This window comes from Diorhabda carinulata, chromosome 3 (assembly GCF_026250575.1).
Source record: "Diorhabda carinulata isolate Delta chromosome 3, icDioCari1.1, whole genome shotgun sequence".
Lineage (NCBI taxonomy): Eukaryota > Metazoa > Arthropoda > Insecta > Coleoptera > Chrysomelidae > Diorhabda > Diorhabda carinulata.
The window spans coordinates 22,458,557-22,479,212 of NC_079462.1; the positions used below are offsets into that span (position 1 = coordinate 22,458,557).

Genomic DNA, 20,656 nt, shown 5'->3' on the forward strand with positions numbered 1-20,656 from the left:
TGGCCCGGTTCAAGTAGATCATTTATCAGCTGATTGCCGATCCTAACCCAGAAAGAGATTCAGATCACAGTTTCCGATCACGTCGCGTTCAATTTTCGTTGAAATCAAATTTAAAACATGATCTGCAGAAACTTTCTATTTTTATTACTATTTTACACGTTAATTCTTTTATGATATTTATTAATTTGTATAATAGATTCTAGATGTTTAATAATTTTATATTGAACAGTTGTCAACGGTTTACCTACTCACACGGATTTTGCTCTCAAGTTTAATACCAATAAGGTATTTCTATGAGGAAATGAAGAAAAGTATAAAAATTTCAAACCTCTGTAACCTACCAATTAAGCAATTACCAATGACATAAAAATAACTAAATAATAATACAAATAAAATAAAATTTCAATATACAGAATTAAACCACAATGAGTAACAATATTATAAGTAAAAATAATAAGTATATAAATCCAAAGCAAAATTAAATAAGTATGAAGCATGCCCGGAATGAAATATTATTATTAGAATAGAAGTCGTTTACAGAGTAGAAGGCACTTTCCAGTAAATGTGCCCTCAAATTAAGACGAAATGCGGGAAAAGATTATATCGATTTGATTTCAATTGGCAAGTGATTATGCATTTTTTTGCATTGTAAAATATCGAACACTTAACTAATTCTGAACGTGGAGTAGATAGGATGAAGTTCTAAGAAGTCCTGGTAGTGAGTAAATATCTACCAGCTCTCTTCTGTAGTTTAAAGATTCGCTCAGATTGAGTCGCACCACACGTACCCCAGAAAGGAAGGACATGCGAGTCAATAAGGGTATAATAAACTGAGATTGATAAGTTCATTCCTTTGGAAACTGATCCCAGCGCAAAACAGGAGGAACTTAATTTTTTAGATAATGCAGCAATATGTAACCCCCATTTCAAGGAATTATCCACAACAAGCCCTAAGAATTTTACAGATTAAACGACGTCTCTGGTGGTATTTTTGCAAATAGACATATTTTACCTCTGATCTGTAGATAGGCGATGTCGCTTATAAACAGAAGAAACAAAATAGGGCCTAGTATTGAGCCTTGGGACACTCCACATTCTATTGGCTTGCAAGACGACATCGTTGTATCAACCCTTACAAGCTGACTTCTGTTGGTAAGGTATGATTTGCGAGAGGTGTTCCCTTGAAACCATACTACTGTATTATGATTAACCCAAATTGATGGATAGTAAGTATTTTATGTTTAAACAGAAATGATAAAATCCTCTTTTTGACTAATCTTTCTATGATCTTAGATAACATGAGAAGGAGTGCAATTGATTTATTTTTATCCTCTCCTTTGCAGAGGTATAATTAAAGCCGTCTTAAGGCAATTGGAACAAGTGCGATTTGAAATGAAAAGTTAATTAAAGAGGTAAGGTGATTTAATGTGCAATCGGACAGACTCGAAAACATCTTTAATGTATGTCCGTCAGTTCCAGATGAGATTGAATAGCTTTTAAAGTCCAAAAAAACATAAACAAATAAAACAACCCGTCAGCTGATCGCATTTACCCACCGATCTCCCAGAGTAGAAAGGATTATAACCCGATTTACTCGTTCAGTTTCCGGGTTAGTTTCCGAACATCAAGATCATGATCGGGTTAACCCGATCATAATTTACGAAAAGTCTTTGGGAATGCAAAATTTTATTAAATTGACTCAACACCTATCCATTAAGAAAGTAAATAACACATATACAAAAAATAATATTTAGTACTGGTTTGAAATTAAAAACGCCATTTTTTCAAATATATTATAAAAATTTAGAACAATTCCTATCATCTCATGTAACTCATATCAAATCCAATAATCACAAAATGAAACATTATCGAACGTAGCAAAGAAAAGAGAGAAACGAGAAAAGTCTAGGAAGACAGTAACTAGCTTATTTATCTCAACTAAGGGTGACAGTTAACAAATAGGTCGCAATGAGGTTACCGACTAACAGTTTACTTACACTTCCTAACGTCTGATACTGTTAGTTAGAAACCAGATCTTATTAACAAGATAGATTTGGTCATTACGACACCCGCAGAACGGCATTCGTATCGTTCTAACGCCCTAATAATAATAATGGACTTGTTTAGCTGGTTTACCGACTACCACATTTGTTATTTCGAAATAAACAGTGCTTAGAGATCTAAAACGTTTTATTTTTTGTAGTGAGGGTTTGTTTTTAAATACTTGTATACAACAAATTCACATTATACATATATAAAAATAAGGAAGATGATGAGGGGTTGATTAAAAAAACAAAACAAAATATACGGAAGCCAAGAAATAGTACTATTATAGATCATAAATTTACGTTTTTGTAGTGGGAATGTGGCAAATTAAACACCAAAGGGTACTCTTTTTAATATATATTCTGAGCTTAAATGTATTCATTTTCGGAGATTTAAATACTTGGGAATTGTGGCGTATTGAAATCTATTCTATATATCAAATTCTCCACTCAGTTATTCCTACTCTTCTAAAATCTGATGTTAACTCTCCTATGCATTTCTTTTTCGGTCTGCCTCTTATTCTTCTAATTCTCTTTCCCTCTTTGTATGCTCTCTTGGTAATAATATTTGCATTTATTTTGTAAACATGCCTAACCACCTGACACTTTGGGCTTCGAGTTCTTTTGTAATATTAGGCTCGTTACATATTTGTTTCTGAAAGCTTTTAAAATTACCATGAATAATTTTTCACCACACTTCATTCAAATGACTCAATGGTTTCTTTCTAATAATTAGTTAAAAAATCCAATTTTGGGTAAAGTTGAAATTTATTGTAATGTATACTGATGTATAATGTAACAAAGTCAACATTTATTTAAAAATGGTTCCACATGTGAAAAAATGTGAATGAACACAGTAATATTTTAAGAGACCTTTTAAAGCTTATCCCACTTCTCTTTTACGTAGTGAATTCGTGAAAACTAACGCAAAGAAATTTTAATAGAATGTGCAGATAAAACGAGAACACGGCAACAGGTATGTGAATTGTTTAATACAAAGTACCCAGACAAACTGATCAGCTGATTAACAGTCATTAAAATTGGAAGGAATTCAAAGAAACTTAAAATATTGAACATCATAAATTATAAAATATGATATTGTATTAAGTGCTGAAGGTAATCCTCATAATTCTTCACGACAAATTGTAGAAGAAAAGGCATATCTTACGTATTCTAAAATACGAAATTTACGATCAACATGATCGATAGAAAAGTCATTTACATCAAGAATTCAACGACGAATATTGCCATATGCAGTTTTATAACATTTCGCAGGATTTATATAGCCGCAAGCCTAATTTTATTAAACAAATTAATTTTTCTAATGATGCTACATACAAATAACAGATACTCAATACACGAAGAATAATTAATGACGCAATTATAGGTCTTTATTTGTTAAAAAAAAAAACCTAGAAAACAGAATAGAAGTTATAACATTCCTTTCCAATACTTTCCCAAATTACAACAGTCATAACTAGATGTTATAACCAGATGATCTTCAAATATTAACCCATAGATTTCTTAAAAGGTTATTTGAAATCAAAAATTTCACACATATCGTGACGGGACGACACCGTTGCTGTCCGGTTTTCGTGTCAGTGATCAAACGTGTCTACTCGAGTTATCTCAGTTTTCTCTCCACAATACATTTCAGTACAGAAAACTTCGCAGAAATTACATTAATTTTAGACGAAGAAGAACAGAAGAGAATAACACACTGGGTTATTTCCATATGGATGCTTCGAGGCGCCAAAGAAGAGTTTGTGACTTTGTATAGAGGCTTGGTGGCCTTCCAAATTCTTCATTTCTAATCGGAATTTAGGTATTTGGAGTCCTTCATATTGTAAAGAACTGGTCGTTGTCTAACCAACTCGATGAGAAGCTCATCGTTCATATTACAAAAATGAGGTACACACAGAAAATATTGAAAAGTGAATCAAGCAAACTTTTTTTCGATCGAGGACGTATTTCTTATTTTCACGGTGGATACCGGAAGCATTGATTAGCAATAGATTACAAATTAAGGTCTCTCATTAGCTGTTGCTAATCGCTGGGACGTTTTGTACAAACATTGCTCATCGTGGGTAGATTTTGTCTCCCTGGGAATACTATGCGCACTATTGCCAACAGGAGGTAGGATTTACCTTGACGTTACTTATCAGCGGTATGTTTTATCTAAACATGTGCACGTTCATTCATGAGCTTGATGAAAGAAAAGAAAAAATTTAGTAAAAGGAACAATACAGGCTTTATTATTTATAAAAGACGTTTCAAATTATCACAGTAACATTTTTATGTTTAGTGCGACTTCGCATCTGGTACATTTTATTTACATTGAAAGCGAGATTTCTTTTCCTTTTTGACTGAGGTTTTTCACCAGTTGCTCCAGTTACACCTGGCTTCCTTCTGGAGATGGACGTCGGCTGAACTCTTATTGAAGCACCAGCTGGATTGCGTAGGCCATAGGTACTACCGCACGTACTTAAAAATGTATACCAACTATTTTTTGCCTTAGCTTTATCCAGCTTTTTTATAAATCTATTCAAAAGTACTTTACATGTACCAAACTTAGTATGTTGTTCTCGTTGTGCATCTAGGAAATGTTCAAACTCATTATCATTAGCATTTTTGCTTTCTGGGGCTGACAGTATTTTCATTTAAATCATCATAATTTTCATATTTTAAATTTAATTCATTTAAATCTGGATTATTTGAGCAGTTGATGGACTTACTTTCAAAAAGCGGTGCATAAAAATCCCTTTCCTTGGCGTTATCTCCTAATGCCAAAACTGCCATCGAGTATCTATCATTAGCCTCAGCCTAACCAATGAGAGACCTTAATTTATAGCCTATTGGTAATCAATGGTAGATTCTGCCTAAATGCATACCGGAAGGGCACTGAAAGTGTCGAAGAGTCACGTTGCCGTTCATGTTTGACCACGCACCGTATTTCCCCCTTTAGTTTACTAAGAATTTCGTCAGCCGATATTTTTTCCACTGAAGATCACGGTACGGTACGTTACGTCACGGCACGCATATATGTGGATCGACCTTTATTTAGATAAAGAATTAAATCTACAAGGGCTGCAAAATCGAATTACATACGAAGTTGATAGAATTAGTCGGGAAGTTCTTAGTAATGTGTAAGTTTTGCTCATTGTGGAGAGATCGGTAAATGGCATTGTGAACATTTTACCTGAGAAGTATTATGTATTAATTAATTAAAGATTACAGTTCATTTATTGTGAAATTATTCTCTGAGTAAATAAGTTGAGTATGATACTTCTGGATATATGATTAAAAGAGTTTCAAATGAGGTGCTAGAAGACCCATATATCAACATAAAGTCCACTTTTTTCAGGAATTTTTAAGCTTTTTATCTAAAATAAATTGTTGCTTCAATAAAGACTTTGATCTATCATTGATGTATATATAATTATATTAGAAATATAAGCAGTTTTTTGAACGTTTATTCTATTCTTCTAATTTGAAAAAAAAAAATATTATTGTATAATTCTATTCTTAATAAATGTATTTACACTATTGGGCAGCGTTTGCCATCAATGGAATTAAAAACATCTCTCTTAGCATCAACAATGGATAGACTATAATCGCAATGAATTCTTTCTAAATAAATTTCTGAATTCATTTAATTGAATGATGTTATTTGTTCTTGTCAATTATCCCGATGGATAATAAGCCTATTAGTGATAATTGCTCGCAATAAACCAGTGTTTATATTGTCTTCATCATGAGTCGTTTCATGTGAATATAATACACTATTGTACTCTAGTTCTCTATCGGATTAAACAATAGCTCTCGAAGAGCTGTGAATACCTCTTAGAATCAACGGCTCCTTATTGATTTTTATCTCCTTTAAGCACACACAGCTTTCTTATAGACAAATTATACGCAGAATACGCCAAGTTGATAACGTAATTGCAACTTAACTTAATGGTTTTCCAATTTGATGTTTTTGTTTTCCGTGTCCAACATTGGTGTTGGTACGCCTACGTTATAATCTAGTACACCATTTAACGACCGTAGATCTAAGCTTACGTTTTCCAAAGAAGATATAATTTAACGTAGTCGCTGCATGTAACCAAAATATCACTTGTGTTTTCTTCAAAAATATTGATATAAAATTGATCCTTCTACTTTAAAATATTAACTCCCTGCTTTAGAATATAAGGGAGATTCAGAAAACAAGGAGCCAGTTCTGTGGCAAGTATGTTGTATTTCATAATAAAGCATCTTCTGCTTAGTTGTCCACAAGTTTCACGGATTGTATGATTTGAACTTGAAGTGATGACAGACTACCATAAAGTTGAATGAAGTGAAGTGAAGCTTTAACATTTCTGGACCCTAAAAACTTGATTGGTTCAGTGCTGGATTGAATCGTGACAAAAAGTGGATTTAAAGTATGCACCAATTTGTAAGTTAAAATATCAAAATATTTGAATTCAATATAATAAGGAAAAATAAGATTTTAGGGGTTCTTTGGATAAAAAATATATTTTTGTTTTGTTTATATATGTTTGGTGAAATATATAAACTCCATATATGATACCTAAGACGAAAACGACACTCTAAAGGATACTTAAGAAAATTATTGAAAAATTTGATTCCGGGCGCAAGAAAAATAAAAAATTCTTCTTAAATTCAAAAGATTTACTACCCCATTATTCTAATTCGCCGAACAAAGCAGGCCGTAAAACTTAAACATTAATTTTCACTCGACTCTCGCTAGAAATAATAAACTCGAGCTATTTCGAGAAAATGGGCACTTGAAGTCGTTGGAAAAGCGCAGGAAAAAGGCGGGAAAATACCTTCTATCTCTCAGAACGAAAAACAATTACATATCAATTTCGTTTCTCCTTGGAACAATAAAAGAATGGGGCAATTCTTCCGCCGCAAGGAGCCATAAAAAACCGTGAATATATTTTGTGTAATTGCACCCACATAAGTCGACTTTATTATTCGTAGTTCGGGATGTTGCCACTACGGCGCTCTCCCAGGCGTGTTAGTGCACCCCAGAGAATGTGGGGCGCACGTGAGTTTCCAAGCAATGGCAACTTTTCGACTGAATGTAAGTAACAAAAAATGAGCAACTAAATGTTCGCAGAAACGGAAGGCATGATATACGTTACAAAATACAGAGTCAGATACAATTGCTTTAACATTTTTTTTAATTTCAACTGAAATGTAATTTTTCTTGAAATCCTCTATTGTATCTTTATTATTTCATTTTTATTACAAAATTGACTAAATACTTAATTATATTCAAAAGTTAATTTATAGCATAATAGTTAATAAATGCATCGAACAACTTTTTAATAAGATAATAATAAAACTCCAACCTCTTATATATCCTTATGGATCCTTCTTGCGGGGTGTATCAAACCCCATTGTCTATTTACTCCACTGTGTCGCTAATTATACTCCATGGGTCCTGTCTTTCGTCTTTTATTTTTACTGTTCGATTCCCATTCTACTCAGGTCTTCCTCTACTTATTTTTATTACTTTGATCTGGGATGCACTGGCCATCTTATTCTTAGTTTCTTAATTTTTCAACTATACCTTTGCCTTCAAATTTTTCCTTCAATTTATAAGTTGCCTGTATTTTTAATTTTCTATAAATTTTAATCGGTTCTTTTATTGTTTTTAATGTGTGTTTTTTATGTGCCCTACATTAGTATCAGTTTTGTCATTATTTTGTAAATATGTATGTTGGTTGGTTTTCAGCTTCTTTTCGCGGGATTTGCTCCATAGTTGCAGATATTTCATTTATTTTCCTATTGCAAGTTTTGCACTTCTCCAAATTTATAATTTCCTTTTAACACCAGGAAACTGCCCAGTCACCCTGGAAAAGCCCCAAACTCCCTACGACCTTTCACCGGCACAAAAATCCTTATAAAATTCCTGGCAACTACCATCATGAATGCCATCCCCTCTTCTCTCGTGCTAGTAGCCGAAACGCTACAAAGTCTCATTTCCCCCTTGTACGAATACAACTGTACCGTCACTAGCGTCGTGGCTAACTGCATCCATTTCACATTTACCCAAAAGCCAAGTACCTCCCACTGAAGTGCAACTCCAGCATAGCTCTTTTTTGGTGATGTTAAAACCAACCTTACCGGCAGACTTCTCGCTAGCTCTCCCATATCCATCAGATAAAACCCGACCTCCCACACCCACCCCACACACTTTTTGTCGGTTTTTTTGCGGTTTCCCTATAACCTGGTGAACCGAAATAACGCAACCGCAGCTGTACTCACTGTAAAAAGTCAAAAATAACAAATAAAATTTTTCGAATAATCAAAAATCTCAGATCGAGAAGAACCGTTTTTACTTGCAAGCTCTCTTTTCGATTTCTTCTAACCAACTCCATGCAACCTCCACATCCCCGGTACTGCAGAGGAGCAACTCCTATATCAGAGCCCACTCCAACAAACCCTCCACCTACTAAAATTTTCCTTATCCTACCAAATTCTATTTCTCTCTCTTTTTGTTCCCTTTTTGAATCGCTTGCCATAAGATTTGTTTCTGTTGCTACTTTCTTTAATATCCTTACCTGCGTATGTTATTATTTGACCCCTGCTCTTTCTCAAATTTCCTTTACTTATATTTCTTAATGCTGTGGGTATAGATTGAATAATGTTCGATATTCGAGATACTGCATTAATTGAAAATTTTTCAGTTTCTCCTTTACTGGTCAGTACACTTACTTTTGATTCCTTCATAGTCATGACGATAACTTTTAACACCAATTCAAAATCGACCTGGTGTTCATGTGTTTTCTCTACTATAAATTGATGTGTGTATTTTATTTATTATGGATCTATCTTGCGAGAAGCTACACTGGTATTGTGAACCTCTTCAAACATATTAAATAAAATAAAACCAAAAAATATCAATAGCATTACGTGTACAAAAATGTTTAGTCTCTAACATGTAAACAACATGGTAATGTCAGTTTATGTTAACAAAACTACTAGTAAATTTAATTTGTAATCACTTAGGATTAAGCCACGTTAACATCCTCCAAAGTTAATTCTAAGCATAATATCAACCAAAATAGTTATATGAACCAAACTGTGTGTATAAACTACTTCAACATCAGAAGTCTAGGACCCCTTGCAGCCTTGTTAAAAACATATTTTGGTAAAAACAAAACTGTTTTACTGTTTATTGGCGAAATTTATTGAATGGAAAACATGACGAAACTATAATAATCTGTATAACATCCTCCCTGTTCTAATAACATGTTGACACGCCTGTGCATTCGAATAATGATTGATTGATAGTTTCTTGTGGATGAAAAATTGTTCCTTTCCTAACTCGTCTGCAGTCTGAGGTGGGTTGACACGTTTGTGGTTATTCATATTAAAAGAGTTGGCTGACAATTCAAACTCCTAATATTTCCTACTTATTGTTGGATATAGTCAAGCTTTGCCGTCCATAAACACAAGATTTTCACCTAAATCGTATTGGATAGATAATGAGCGTAAGTTATCCTTTAAAAATTTAGTCGCAGTTAGCAACCTTTATCGATTGTCATCGCTAATCGGACCCGTCTCCACCCTATAGGAAAAAGTGTACAAAGTAGAATGAAGACCCGTAATAACCTTCCAGATTTGATCTGAGTATACCATGTATCGTCTGAGAAATAGTTCTTGCTCGATTTGAGAAATTTTAGAACTTGCCTTACATTGCACGCAAACTAAAAGAAAAAATTCATTTGTCTCTATGAATATATGATAATTTCTATTTTTTTGAAAATACCTTACTCAAATACCACAAAAATGGACCGGTGTGGCATTTTCTGAAAAAAAATTTTAAAAATGAGTTCTATAAGCAATTATTCAGAAGAGCAGTTATTGAGAAATAACACGAATTTCAGAAAACGATAATAATATATCAGAAACTTGTAACTGGTATAAAATGAAACAGTTCCTAATCATTGCAGAGGCAGATAACGATCCATTGTTGGAATTACTACCTAGATTACCGATCCAAAGATGATTTCCATACAGCGAATTGTGGGTAAAATAAAATAATTTGTTACTATTGTATAACATTCTTCTTTGCGTTTAAAACTGCAACTTAATTTTTACCATATTTCTGTTACAATATTCCAATATTTTTTATAAATTATTTTTTCATCCTCAAATTTTTAACAACAAATTTATTTTTATTAACTACACTTCATACTGATTGAAAAATACCAAAACTGTACTATGGATCAAAATTTACTTAAAAATACCATAGCCGATCAAAATAGGTACTTGATATTCTATCATAAATGATAAATTGAACTTTTGATACTTTAATACAATTTATTATCTCTTGAAGATACTTGTTAGAGAAGTTATTCATTCTGAAATTCCAGTGGATTATAAAAAAATATCTCAAAATCTAAAAATGCTTTTTGATATTCCTCAAGATTTATCACTATAAAAATTAAAGCCCTTAGGTTTGTATAACGTAATTTTGTATTTTCACGATATATTCATAATAGTGTTTCTAATATCAATTTCAGAAGACAGTTATGCGAGGATCAATGTATGTACTCAATTTCTTCGAAATATTCCTGCCAGACATTGGCGTCGCTTGGTTGAGATTTATTTAATTCATTAATTTCTTTAAATAAATAGAAATATGAGCCTTCTTGAGACCATGGGCGAAAGAAGACAATGGAATTGCACAGTGTAATGGGAATGAAGACAAGTATGAATTTAATAATAAAGATTTAGATATATAAACACAGCAAACAAAGCAAAGTGATTTTAAATATTTTCGAATGTTCAAAAAAGGAAAATATTCAGCAATATGATAATGCAATCATAATAAGAATTGCTAAATTAACTAGAGTAAATAAATTTTCCATTTATCGAGTAGTCACGACAGGGGTTGCTGTGGATCTTTCACAGAACAGAAAAACATGTTTAATGTTAAGGAAAATTCATTATATTGACAAGCTGTGCAAAGAACAGGGTCATACTCTTCTCAGACTACCTCCTTACTATTGCATATTTAACCCTATAGAGTTAATATGGGCAAACGTAAAATCAGAATTACGAAAAAGTAATCAGTCTCCAGAACTGAGTAAAGGAAGCACCAGACCACCAAGAGCTTTGGAAAAACTGTGTTGAACATGTTATCAAAGAAGAAGATGAGTATGTTGTATCACTCTTTACATCCCTTCATAATTCAATCAAATGATGACTCTAGTTCATACTATTCTGACTACCATTATTATTTATGAAGATACTTTGGAATTGGAATGTTCTCTTTTCTTTTGTTTTATTTACATAGAATTTATTTTCCTTTATGATTTTTGCTTTGAAATTTCTTTTTCCAGAAATAAAAAGTAGAAACCAAACTCCCTTACTGGCAGGTACATTTTACTCGTCTATTTACGTTTTATAATTTAATATTCAGTTGTAGCAAGTTAACGAGGTATAAAAATGATTGCATAAGATATACATATTTTTAAAAGTATTTATCAAAGTAATAAATTTATAAAATGAGGTTTTTACGTCTATGGCAGATCAAACAAAATTGTCAGCAAAGGTTTTTATATAAGTTTTTATAATCTGCAATTGATATTGGAAAACCTATACCAATAATCCATGGTTTTTCAATTTATAGGCAACACCGTATACAATGATGTATATCAGATATAGGTTCCACTTTTAAATATTGAAAAGTAATAAAACTACATATTCAAATATACTTCAAAATAAAATTAATGAAACTAATATAACAAATTGTGTGTGTGCCAATTGAATGAAAAACCAATATTAGTTTCAATACTCTGAAAATAAATTAAAACTTCATTTAATTATTTTATTATGTAAGTTCGTTACCACAATGCCATCTTAAGGATAGGAAAACAACTGAACGTATTTATATACAGATCTCTGCTACATAAAGTAATAGTAGTAAACTGTTTTACTTTTAGGTAATGGATAACATGAATTTGTATTAAAAGCTGGAGAAGAAATAATATCCTTATTTACATATATAACGTTAATTGTAATAGTATAAAATGTAACTCATTAATTTAATTTTAAAGATTATCCCAATTGTTCAAACTAATGTCAATGTCAGATATATCGCTTGTCAATGTCTATTTTAAGTTGAATGCGTGATCTTGTGTGAGTTTCGTGAACTGCTGTATTTACTTGTTTCTATTTTTCAATTCTTATCTTTTTAATATTTCCGAGATTTCAATGAGACGTTGTTGATGATCAGTAGCAATAATAATAGTACAGTTTAAGACAAGTACTGTGTCTAGTTTAATAAATACTAGTTTTATACGCGCTGCTGCCTTTCGAACAAATAACCTTATATTCTTTGAACATATCAGCACTTTTCTTCAATAACATTTGATATGGAATGATCTGAACAGATAAATTTTTAATATGAAGAAGCAGTTTTTTCGAGTTAAGCAATTAGCTGACCAAACATTCCTCAAGTAAGTACTTATTTATATCTATTAGGTTTATTCTTATCTAGTCACTTTTTCACTTAAGTAGTTGGATATATTATCTTGTCAATTGACTACATTTCCAAACAATCTTAATTAGTGCACTTTGTTTACCGTAGTATTTTATTATGTCTCTTAAATAGATGTCTGATTAAAATCAAACTTGATGAAAGAGAAATTGAAAGTATTATAAATATAATTTATCTTTAGTTATTATGCTCAGAATATAAATATAAATTTCCAATTGCCTACAATGATTAATAATCCATAAATCACCTATTTATCAACACTTCTAGTTTACACAGTAATAGATGGTTAATAAACCACTTCAAATATTGCAGCTAAAATGAAAATATTTAAAAGCATTAAAAATAATAACTTAGGTTATAATAAATTAACAGTAATTTGCTTTTGATTTGAAGAAAATATATTTTTGTGAGTTTTCTAATGAAACCTAGTATTTTACTTAGTAACAGTTTTATATATATACCTACCTACTTTCTTTTTGTGTGGTTATCTTATCATAACATATTTTATATATACCTGGAAATATATCACATAATTGAGTAATTTGTTTATTTTTTGGCAATAAAATAAATATGTTCCCTTCCCCTTACTTAATGATTCATATAGTATATGTAAAAATACTTTGCACTACTTTTCTGCTAATTACTGACAAGATATATTTATATGTAGTATATTTTTCTTTTTAAATTTTGGTTAATTGCTAATAGCACATGATGGCTATAGCAATTTGCTATAGCCATCATGTGTTTTCAACACAAATTCTTAGACTTACTCTTACAATCTTTACAAGCAAATTAGACTATATCCTTAACACTTTTGCTTGAATTTTTTTAAAATATTTATTAAATAAAACATAATAATGGAGATCATGTTAATTGACAATAAGGCCAATTGCCATGCTTTTCGATAAAAATGCAAGTCAATATCTTGTGGCATGTAGCAAGGAAAGTGAAAATTTAGTTTAAAGTTATTAAAATAAGGATAGTAGTAATGGTATTTATGTGAATCAGCACACATTTACACATACATTGAAATTTATAATTATTTAGAAGTTTTGTAATAGTTATCAGTTCACAATTTATCTAATTTGACTTAATTTAAATGTTCCTTTTTATTGTTTCTATGAATGCCACTTACTCATTCTATTATTATAATTGGAAATTTTGAAGACTCAATTGAAAATATTCCTAACAATAGCAATTTATTTGGAGGTAGTTACTAATAGAAATATATATTTCTTAGAAGTAACAATATTTGTTCAATCTCTAATAAGTAAATATAATCAAACTAAACTCAAAATTCCTTTAAATTATTCAAAATATCTTGAAAACAAAGCCAATCCAAACAATAAATCATTAAATTTTAATGAATTGAACCAAATATAAAGGGTGAAAGAATAACAAAAGATTCTTTGAAAATAAATTATTATAAATACTATTAATATCTGTAGACCTGTTATATAATGGAGTTATTCACAAAAATCATCAAAATAATGTTTGTAATCTATAACCATATCCTATAAATTACAAATGCATGAATCAATAAGTAAACTTCACTTACTAATACACTATTTTTAATCAATATCTAATTTTAAATTGTGTTCTAAAAGAAAATGGTCAGTCATTGACATTGGAAGATGATTGTGTTGATTTGTTAATTATATAAAATGTCAAGGTATATATTTATAAATTCACTGAAGTTGTTGTGAGCTAAACATTTTTATTGGGAAAAAAATAAATGGTAGCCTATTTAAATAGTGTGAAACATGAGGCATCTTCACATAATTAAATAGAATATTTATCACACATATATTGCATACAAGGTGATAACATATGATTTTTTTAATTAGATAGAATGGGACTCATGGAATTTTGTAATTGTTTTCAATAGCAATGTGCTAATATAACATTCATTTCTCTAAAAAACAAAAAGACTGCCAGATTGATCACTAATGAAACACATTTAAGTATGTTTTTCGTTGTGTAAAAAGCAAGCACAAAGGGGTAATTCGAGTGGTACCTGCCTTGTGGATATTGATCTTAATCTTCTGAAGCTTATAGTGTACAGAAAAGACATGTCTTGATAGCTGATTCCAAACAAATGAGTCCTGATAAATTGAATTATGGGCATCTGCAGATGAATTTGGTGTTCATGAGCCATGAGTGGAATATATATCTATTTGGTCTTAAAGAGGACTCCAAGTTTTTGTGAACCAGCCTTAATTAATTTGGCCATATGACTATGTCAGGACATATTTATCCCAACCACAACACCCAATAGGCAACAGGACAAAACCCTGAGCTGCAGTGACAGCTTTCTTTGTAAAAACAGCAACAGTTTTTAGTAACTCCAACCATTGATATTCAATTGGTTGTGGTTGACATCACTATATTGCATAAATAGTGGTAATTTTAAATGTTACCTGTAAAAGGCATATCAAAAAATGTCTCTTGAAATCATTGTTCATTTCAGTCTAAGATATTGAAACAGTTTAATTCCTCTTAGCCTCCCCAAGATAATCTCTCTGAACCATTTTAAGTTTTTATTTTATAGTGTCTCTGCTTAATTTTGTGACTATTGGCATAACAAAAATTGAATCAAATGACAACATAGAAACTTCCTTTGTGATAAATTCAAGTAATTACTATTAAATAGGTGATTTCCATTGTGTTTCGTGAGAAATACATAAATGATAGTGGGAATTGTCTACTTCAGCTAATAATTGTTTTTGAATGTTATTACATAAGAATCTAGCTAAGTGTAAAAGTTGAAATAGAAATAAGACTTACTTTTCAGATACAATGATATTGTTACCACCGATTGGTGCTGTAAACTTAGATCCTCCGAGAGATAAAAATATATTGAAATAGCTGATGCAAGGCCTATAATATACACAGTAACATATGAAAATACAATTTTTTTCTTTATCTTGGTTGTTCATGAGATACAATGTTGTTAAAGGATGTAGCAAAATACATCAACATCAATATTATTATTTTTTCGTTTTAATCTGCCAAAAGCGTGGTATCAGGGTCTCAAAACCAAAAACTTATTTAATAGTATTCTTAAAACATCTTGTATTTTGAACTAATGACTCGTGTCTGCAATTCGTATTTAAATTTCCCACAAAAATTGTACTGGTTACAAAATACTATTTTTAAGATTTTTTGTTGATCCTTTTAAACCCTATATTTGTAATATTTTACAAATATTGTCATTTGGACAAGCAATATCTGTTAGTTAATTATAATATACAAAATAGTTTAAAGTTTATTCATGATTCTGGTTTTAGTTTAAAATATCTACATAGTTTCAATTTATTATACTGCACATCCCATTGAAAACTGTTTTAAGTCCAAAGAAAGTTGGTATTCTTGCATCAAGTGTTTAATATTGATATCTTTCATCTCAAAAACAGTATCACGGCTAGTTATTTTTTTTTAATACATGGCATAGTGAAATTACGCATTAACAAGTTTCGACTTGTTTATCGTTAAAAACAGTATTAGCCCACCTTGAAACAATTGCACATTTCCGTTGTATGTGGAAAATTGAATTAATTAAAAACTTGTACTGTAAAACGATAAGTCCTTCTGCTGAAGCAAAGGATAACGACAATTTCTCCTAAGGAATTACCGAATCCCCTAAAGAAAGTGTAAAAAACTCTACTATAGAAAACTTACCTTTTCATTCTAAACCAAAATATGCTCTTCCTACTATTTTGTTGCAGTGCTTAGGTTTATTCTAAGTTTTAGTTCAAAAATCGATTAAAACCTTCAAAGGAAAACTGTATTATTTCCAAAAACATGAAAATTTTATGGTTTTAAGGTAAAAATATAAAAAAATCGTATGTACGACCTTAACTGAGAATCAAACAGGTTAATCAAAAACTAATAATACCAAAATCTTCTAAACAGTAATTAATTTATTACAGATGGTGTATTAACACAATTTTTTATTTGCTTCTTCTCTAAAATTTATATTGAATTACGACGGTTTTCAAAGGAATGTGCGATATGAAATGAAACTATTACATTGTGAATACATTTCACCCTAATCTATATCAATATAATGCAATAACAGTGGAACGATTTAAGTGTTGTATTTAAGAGTATTTATTATGTATGTATGTCAAATACAGGATGGTAGAATAAAAGTATTTGAATTCCCACTGGCACTTTACCATCCCTTCAATTTAGTATACTATTTACGGGACCCCCTTAAAAATGTGATCTTTTTTAAATATAACTTTATCTTTCGATCTCTGAAGACGACAAATTGGTTATCGAAACGCGCGCTAGTGTAATTGTGAGTTTTGGTTTAGTGGTAGCATTAAACAGTGTATTCACGTTATTTTTTTATTATTACAGTTTCAACCACGTAGGATTTAATACAATTTTGAAAATAGATTTTAGATTGTACATGTCACGTTATTTATTAAAATTGTTTCCCTTTTCTCATGTCATATACAGGGTTACCGGACTTGATGCAAAAAAATCGGAAGTGAGTAGATGACGTGAAAATAATGCTGTGACATAAAAAAACTTTCTCAAATGATCCCTCGTTTATGAGTTAAATGCCTTTAAAGATGCGAAATCATAACTTATATTTAAGTATATTTTATAAATTATACCTTTGAACATTATGAATTTTTAATGGATAATTACGTATGTCCATGTAGTGTATTTAACGGAATAAATAATTCTACAATGCCAGAGGCGGCACATGCCCAATTGTTAACGATCAGTAACCTTTACAGGGACATCCTGTACAATCTAAAGATAGGAAAAATGAATTATTGAATCGATTCTCTAAAAAAAAGGTACTTTTTGTTTAACTCGATGAAATTTTTGCTTTATCAGTAGTAATCTTAATAACATTTTTTGCTAATAGTTGTTTTGGTCAGGGATGTCCATTTGCATAGCCACCACGTTCCCCTGAATTGAATGCAATGGATTCATTTTTTTGGGGATATCTAAGAAGTTTGGTATACGCACGCACAGGTAAACATAAGGAACAAAATGATGGATAGAATAAACTTCCATAGTGACGCTATAAGGCACTATATGGACACACGTAATCATCCATTTAAAATTCATAATGTTCGAATGTATAATTTAGAAAAACACTTGAATATTAGTTCTGATTTCGCAACTTTGAAAGCCTACAACTCAGAAAGAGAATAAGAAAATTTGTTTATGTCAAAGCATTATTTTCACGTTATCTAATCACTCCCGGAACACCATGTATAGACAGAAAACAGTTGGCGCAGTGTTATTTCAAGTTTTTGAACTAGAAAATGTAAAAAGTTGTGGTATGGGGTGAACATAGAAGTTGTTCGATATAATTTTTTAGCTTGTTACCAAAAATTCGTTAACAATTATTTTTTTGTGATGAATTTGATCTATCCAATCTGGAATTGATGACCAAATATGATGTTTAATGCACTATCAGTCACTTTTTATCAATTTATTTCAAAGAATAATTTCTTCAGATTGCTGATTAAGTATTATTAAATACAAAATTTAAATAATTTAATGAAATATGATGTGTGCGCTGCTTTTTCCTAAAACTGCTTCATTTCTTCATAAAATTATATTTAATTGTTGTATATTCTTCTGTTGTAGACAGCTTCACCAACCAAGGGGAAACTCAAGGTTATTATTATTATTAGGTATTTAACCATATAATCAATGTTTAATCAGTAATAGCAAAATCAAATCAACAGGGTATAGTCTAATAATATTAATCGATAATAATTTGGATATACAGTAATAAGACTGTGACTTACTTTGCGCATCCACCACAATCGGTCGAATATTTAAAATAACAATGACATCAATCAGCGGGTACTTAAACGGTCGGAAATTGGTAATGACCCACATTTAAATTAAAAAATAAACATAAATGTTCATCGTTTTGTAAAGGAACTTGTAAGGACCCAGTTGTATTTGGAAGGTTACATTATTCACTAAAGATTTTTCAGTGTTTTTTCTTATGTTTGTTAAATAAACTTGTCTCAAGTATCAAACGATATACACTACCAGTCAAAAGTCAAAACTATTAAACCGATCGATTTTGATATTTTAGAAAACATAATTATATAGACAAAAATATTGTAATATAAAAATAACAGTCTGTTACATATTTAAATTTTCGATTCAACTTTTATTATTTCGGTGCACAATTTTGTCAATTTGTGTAACAATTTCAACAACTAATCGTCGTTTATTTGGCTCCATTCGTTTTTCAGGATATTCCAAAGATGTGAAATGGAAGTAGAAGACTGCTTTCTGATTTTCCTGTAAAATTTGTCCCACAACAACTCAATCGGGTTGAGATCGGACGATTATGACGGTCAAATAATTACTTACATCACATTCTTCCTTTCTAATTCTTTGAAATACTTATTGCTTCGAAAATGTTTGGAATCTTTGTCATGGTGGAAGATAAATCTTAAATTTTTACCAGGTCTCCAATCGCCCTTCCTCCAAAACATACTCAAACAATAACCGAGCCTCTACCTTGGTTTACAGTCGGGATTACACGTGGATCAAACATTCGTTCTTCTATTGGCATATACACAAAATATTCTCTTAGAACAAAAAACCTCGAAATAAAACTCTCTCCCACTCTTCATGAGTCAAATTCTTATGTTCTTTGGCCTACTGCAACCTCTTAATCTTATTTGTCCCAAAAGAGGTTGTCTCTTCATTGCCTTCCAAACAGGCCAACTTCTCTCAATCTCCTCTTCATTGTAGAAGTCCTCAAAGGTAGATTCCTAGATTCATTGCTTTAAGCTCCTATCTCTGGGCCCGTGAGTCGATCACGTTTATCTTCAGCAGTTGTAGTTTTTCGAGGCCGACCTGAACGTTTTCTCTTTTCTAAGGTCCTGATGGATGCATATTTTTTCACGTTGCAGTCCACGGTATGTCGAGGTATGTCAATTAATGCACGAGTTTAAACCGATAGCTCCTTAGTTTACCTATTTTAAAACTTAAAAGTCTGATTCTGCGGGAACGAAAACAATTCATATACGAATCTTACAAGAAGATGTCTTGGTACAAAAAGTATAAATCACTTCTCACATGGCGAACTGGGACTAAACTACAATGATTAACACCGAAGAAATAATTTACAGTTGAAGAATAATGAACAATACTTGCAAGTTTTAACTTGTCGCACTCACCTACAGAATATAAACATGCGCTCTTATAAAGTAAACACCTAACGAAACTATTATTTTTGGTTTGGAAGACACCGTTTCGACCTTTGCTTGACAATATGAAAGAGAAATTTGTTAAAATATATTATTTTGAAACTTAATGAATGGATTAACTGCAACCGACTAAAATAGACCCTTAATCGCATTATAATGGATTTCAGAAATTATTGATAAAATAATACTAGCAGTAAAAAGGTTAAGGGGGCGGCAAGAACTTTTGACCGGTATTATGTACGAATGGACATCAGCTGATAAAGTGGCAAAATATAATTCTTACTTTCATTATTTGTATATAAATAAGTTAGGTATTTTTGGAACCGTTGGTGATATTCATAGTAAACACACTATTTACACTAACACTACACCAACACTTACAATTACCCTGTCTAACGCGCGTTTCGATAACGTCTTCAGAGACTGAAGGTGAACTGTATACTTGGTTATCGAAACGCGCGTAATTGTGAGTGTTGGTATAGTGGCAGTGTTTAGCCCAATATTTTTACCTAAAATTACTTGTTTTGTAGTTGATACATGTTTATCAATGCTTTAAAATCAACCTTCGTCAAAGTTATATTCTCAACATCGAGGAGTATGCTACAGATATTGTTTCTCACATGTACAAATGGTACAAACGTTCCTCCGGACGAGAATTTCGTTTGTCTTAACGGGGTTTATTCTAAAATCCTATAAATTTCGGAAAGTATTGATGAATAAAATAACACAATGTTTGCACTACCACTACACCAACACTGTAAACAGTTTACTTTCAGTCTCTGAAGACGATAACTTGGTTATCGAAACGCACGTTAGACAGTGTAATTGTGAGTGTTTGTGTAATTGTAGTGTGAACAGTGTATTCA

The 20,656-nt window shown here is 31.2% G+C and overlaps 1 protein-coding gene across 1 annotated transcript in view; it reads left to right on the plus strand.

The window, feature by feature from the left end:
- Nucleotides 1-12,176: 12,176 nt before the first annotated feature.
- The window catches only part of LOC130891277 (SH3 domain-binding protein 1-like), a 29,583-nt gene continuing 21,103 nt past the window's right edge, over nucleotides 12,177-20,656 (plus strand). The window contains exon 1 of the mRNA XM_057795915.1: nucleotides 12,177-12,532. Within this exon, the coding sequence (XP_057651898.1) occupies nucleotides 12,480-12,532 (53 nt within the window). The 5' untranslated portion in view covers nucleotides 12,177-12,479. The remainder of the gene's footprint in view (nucleotides 12,533-20,656) is intronic.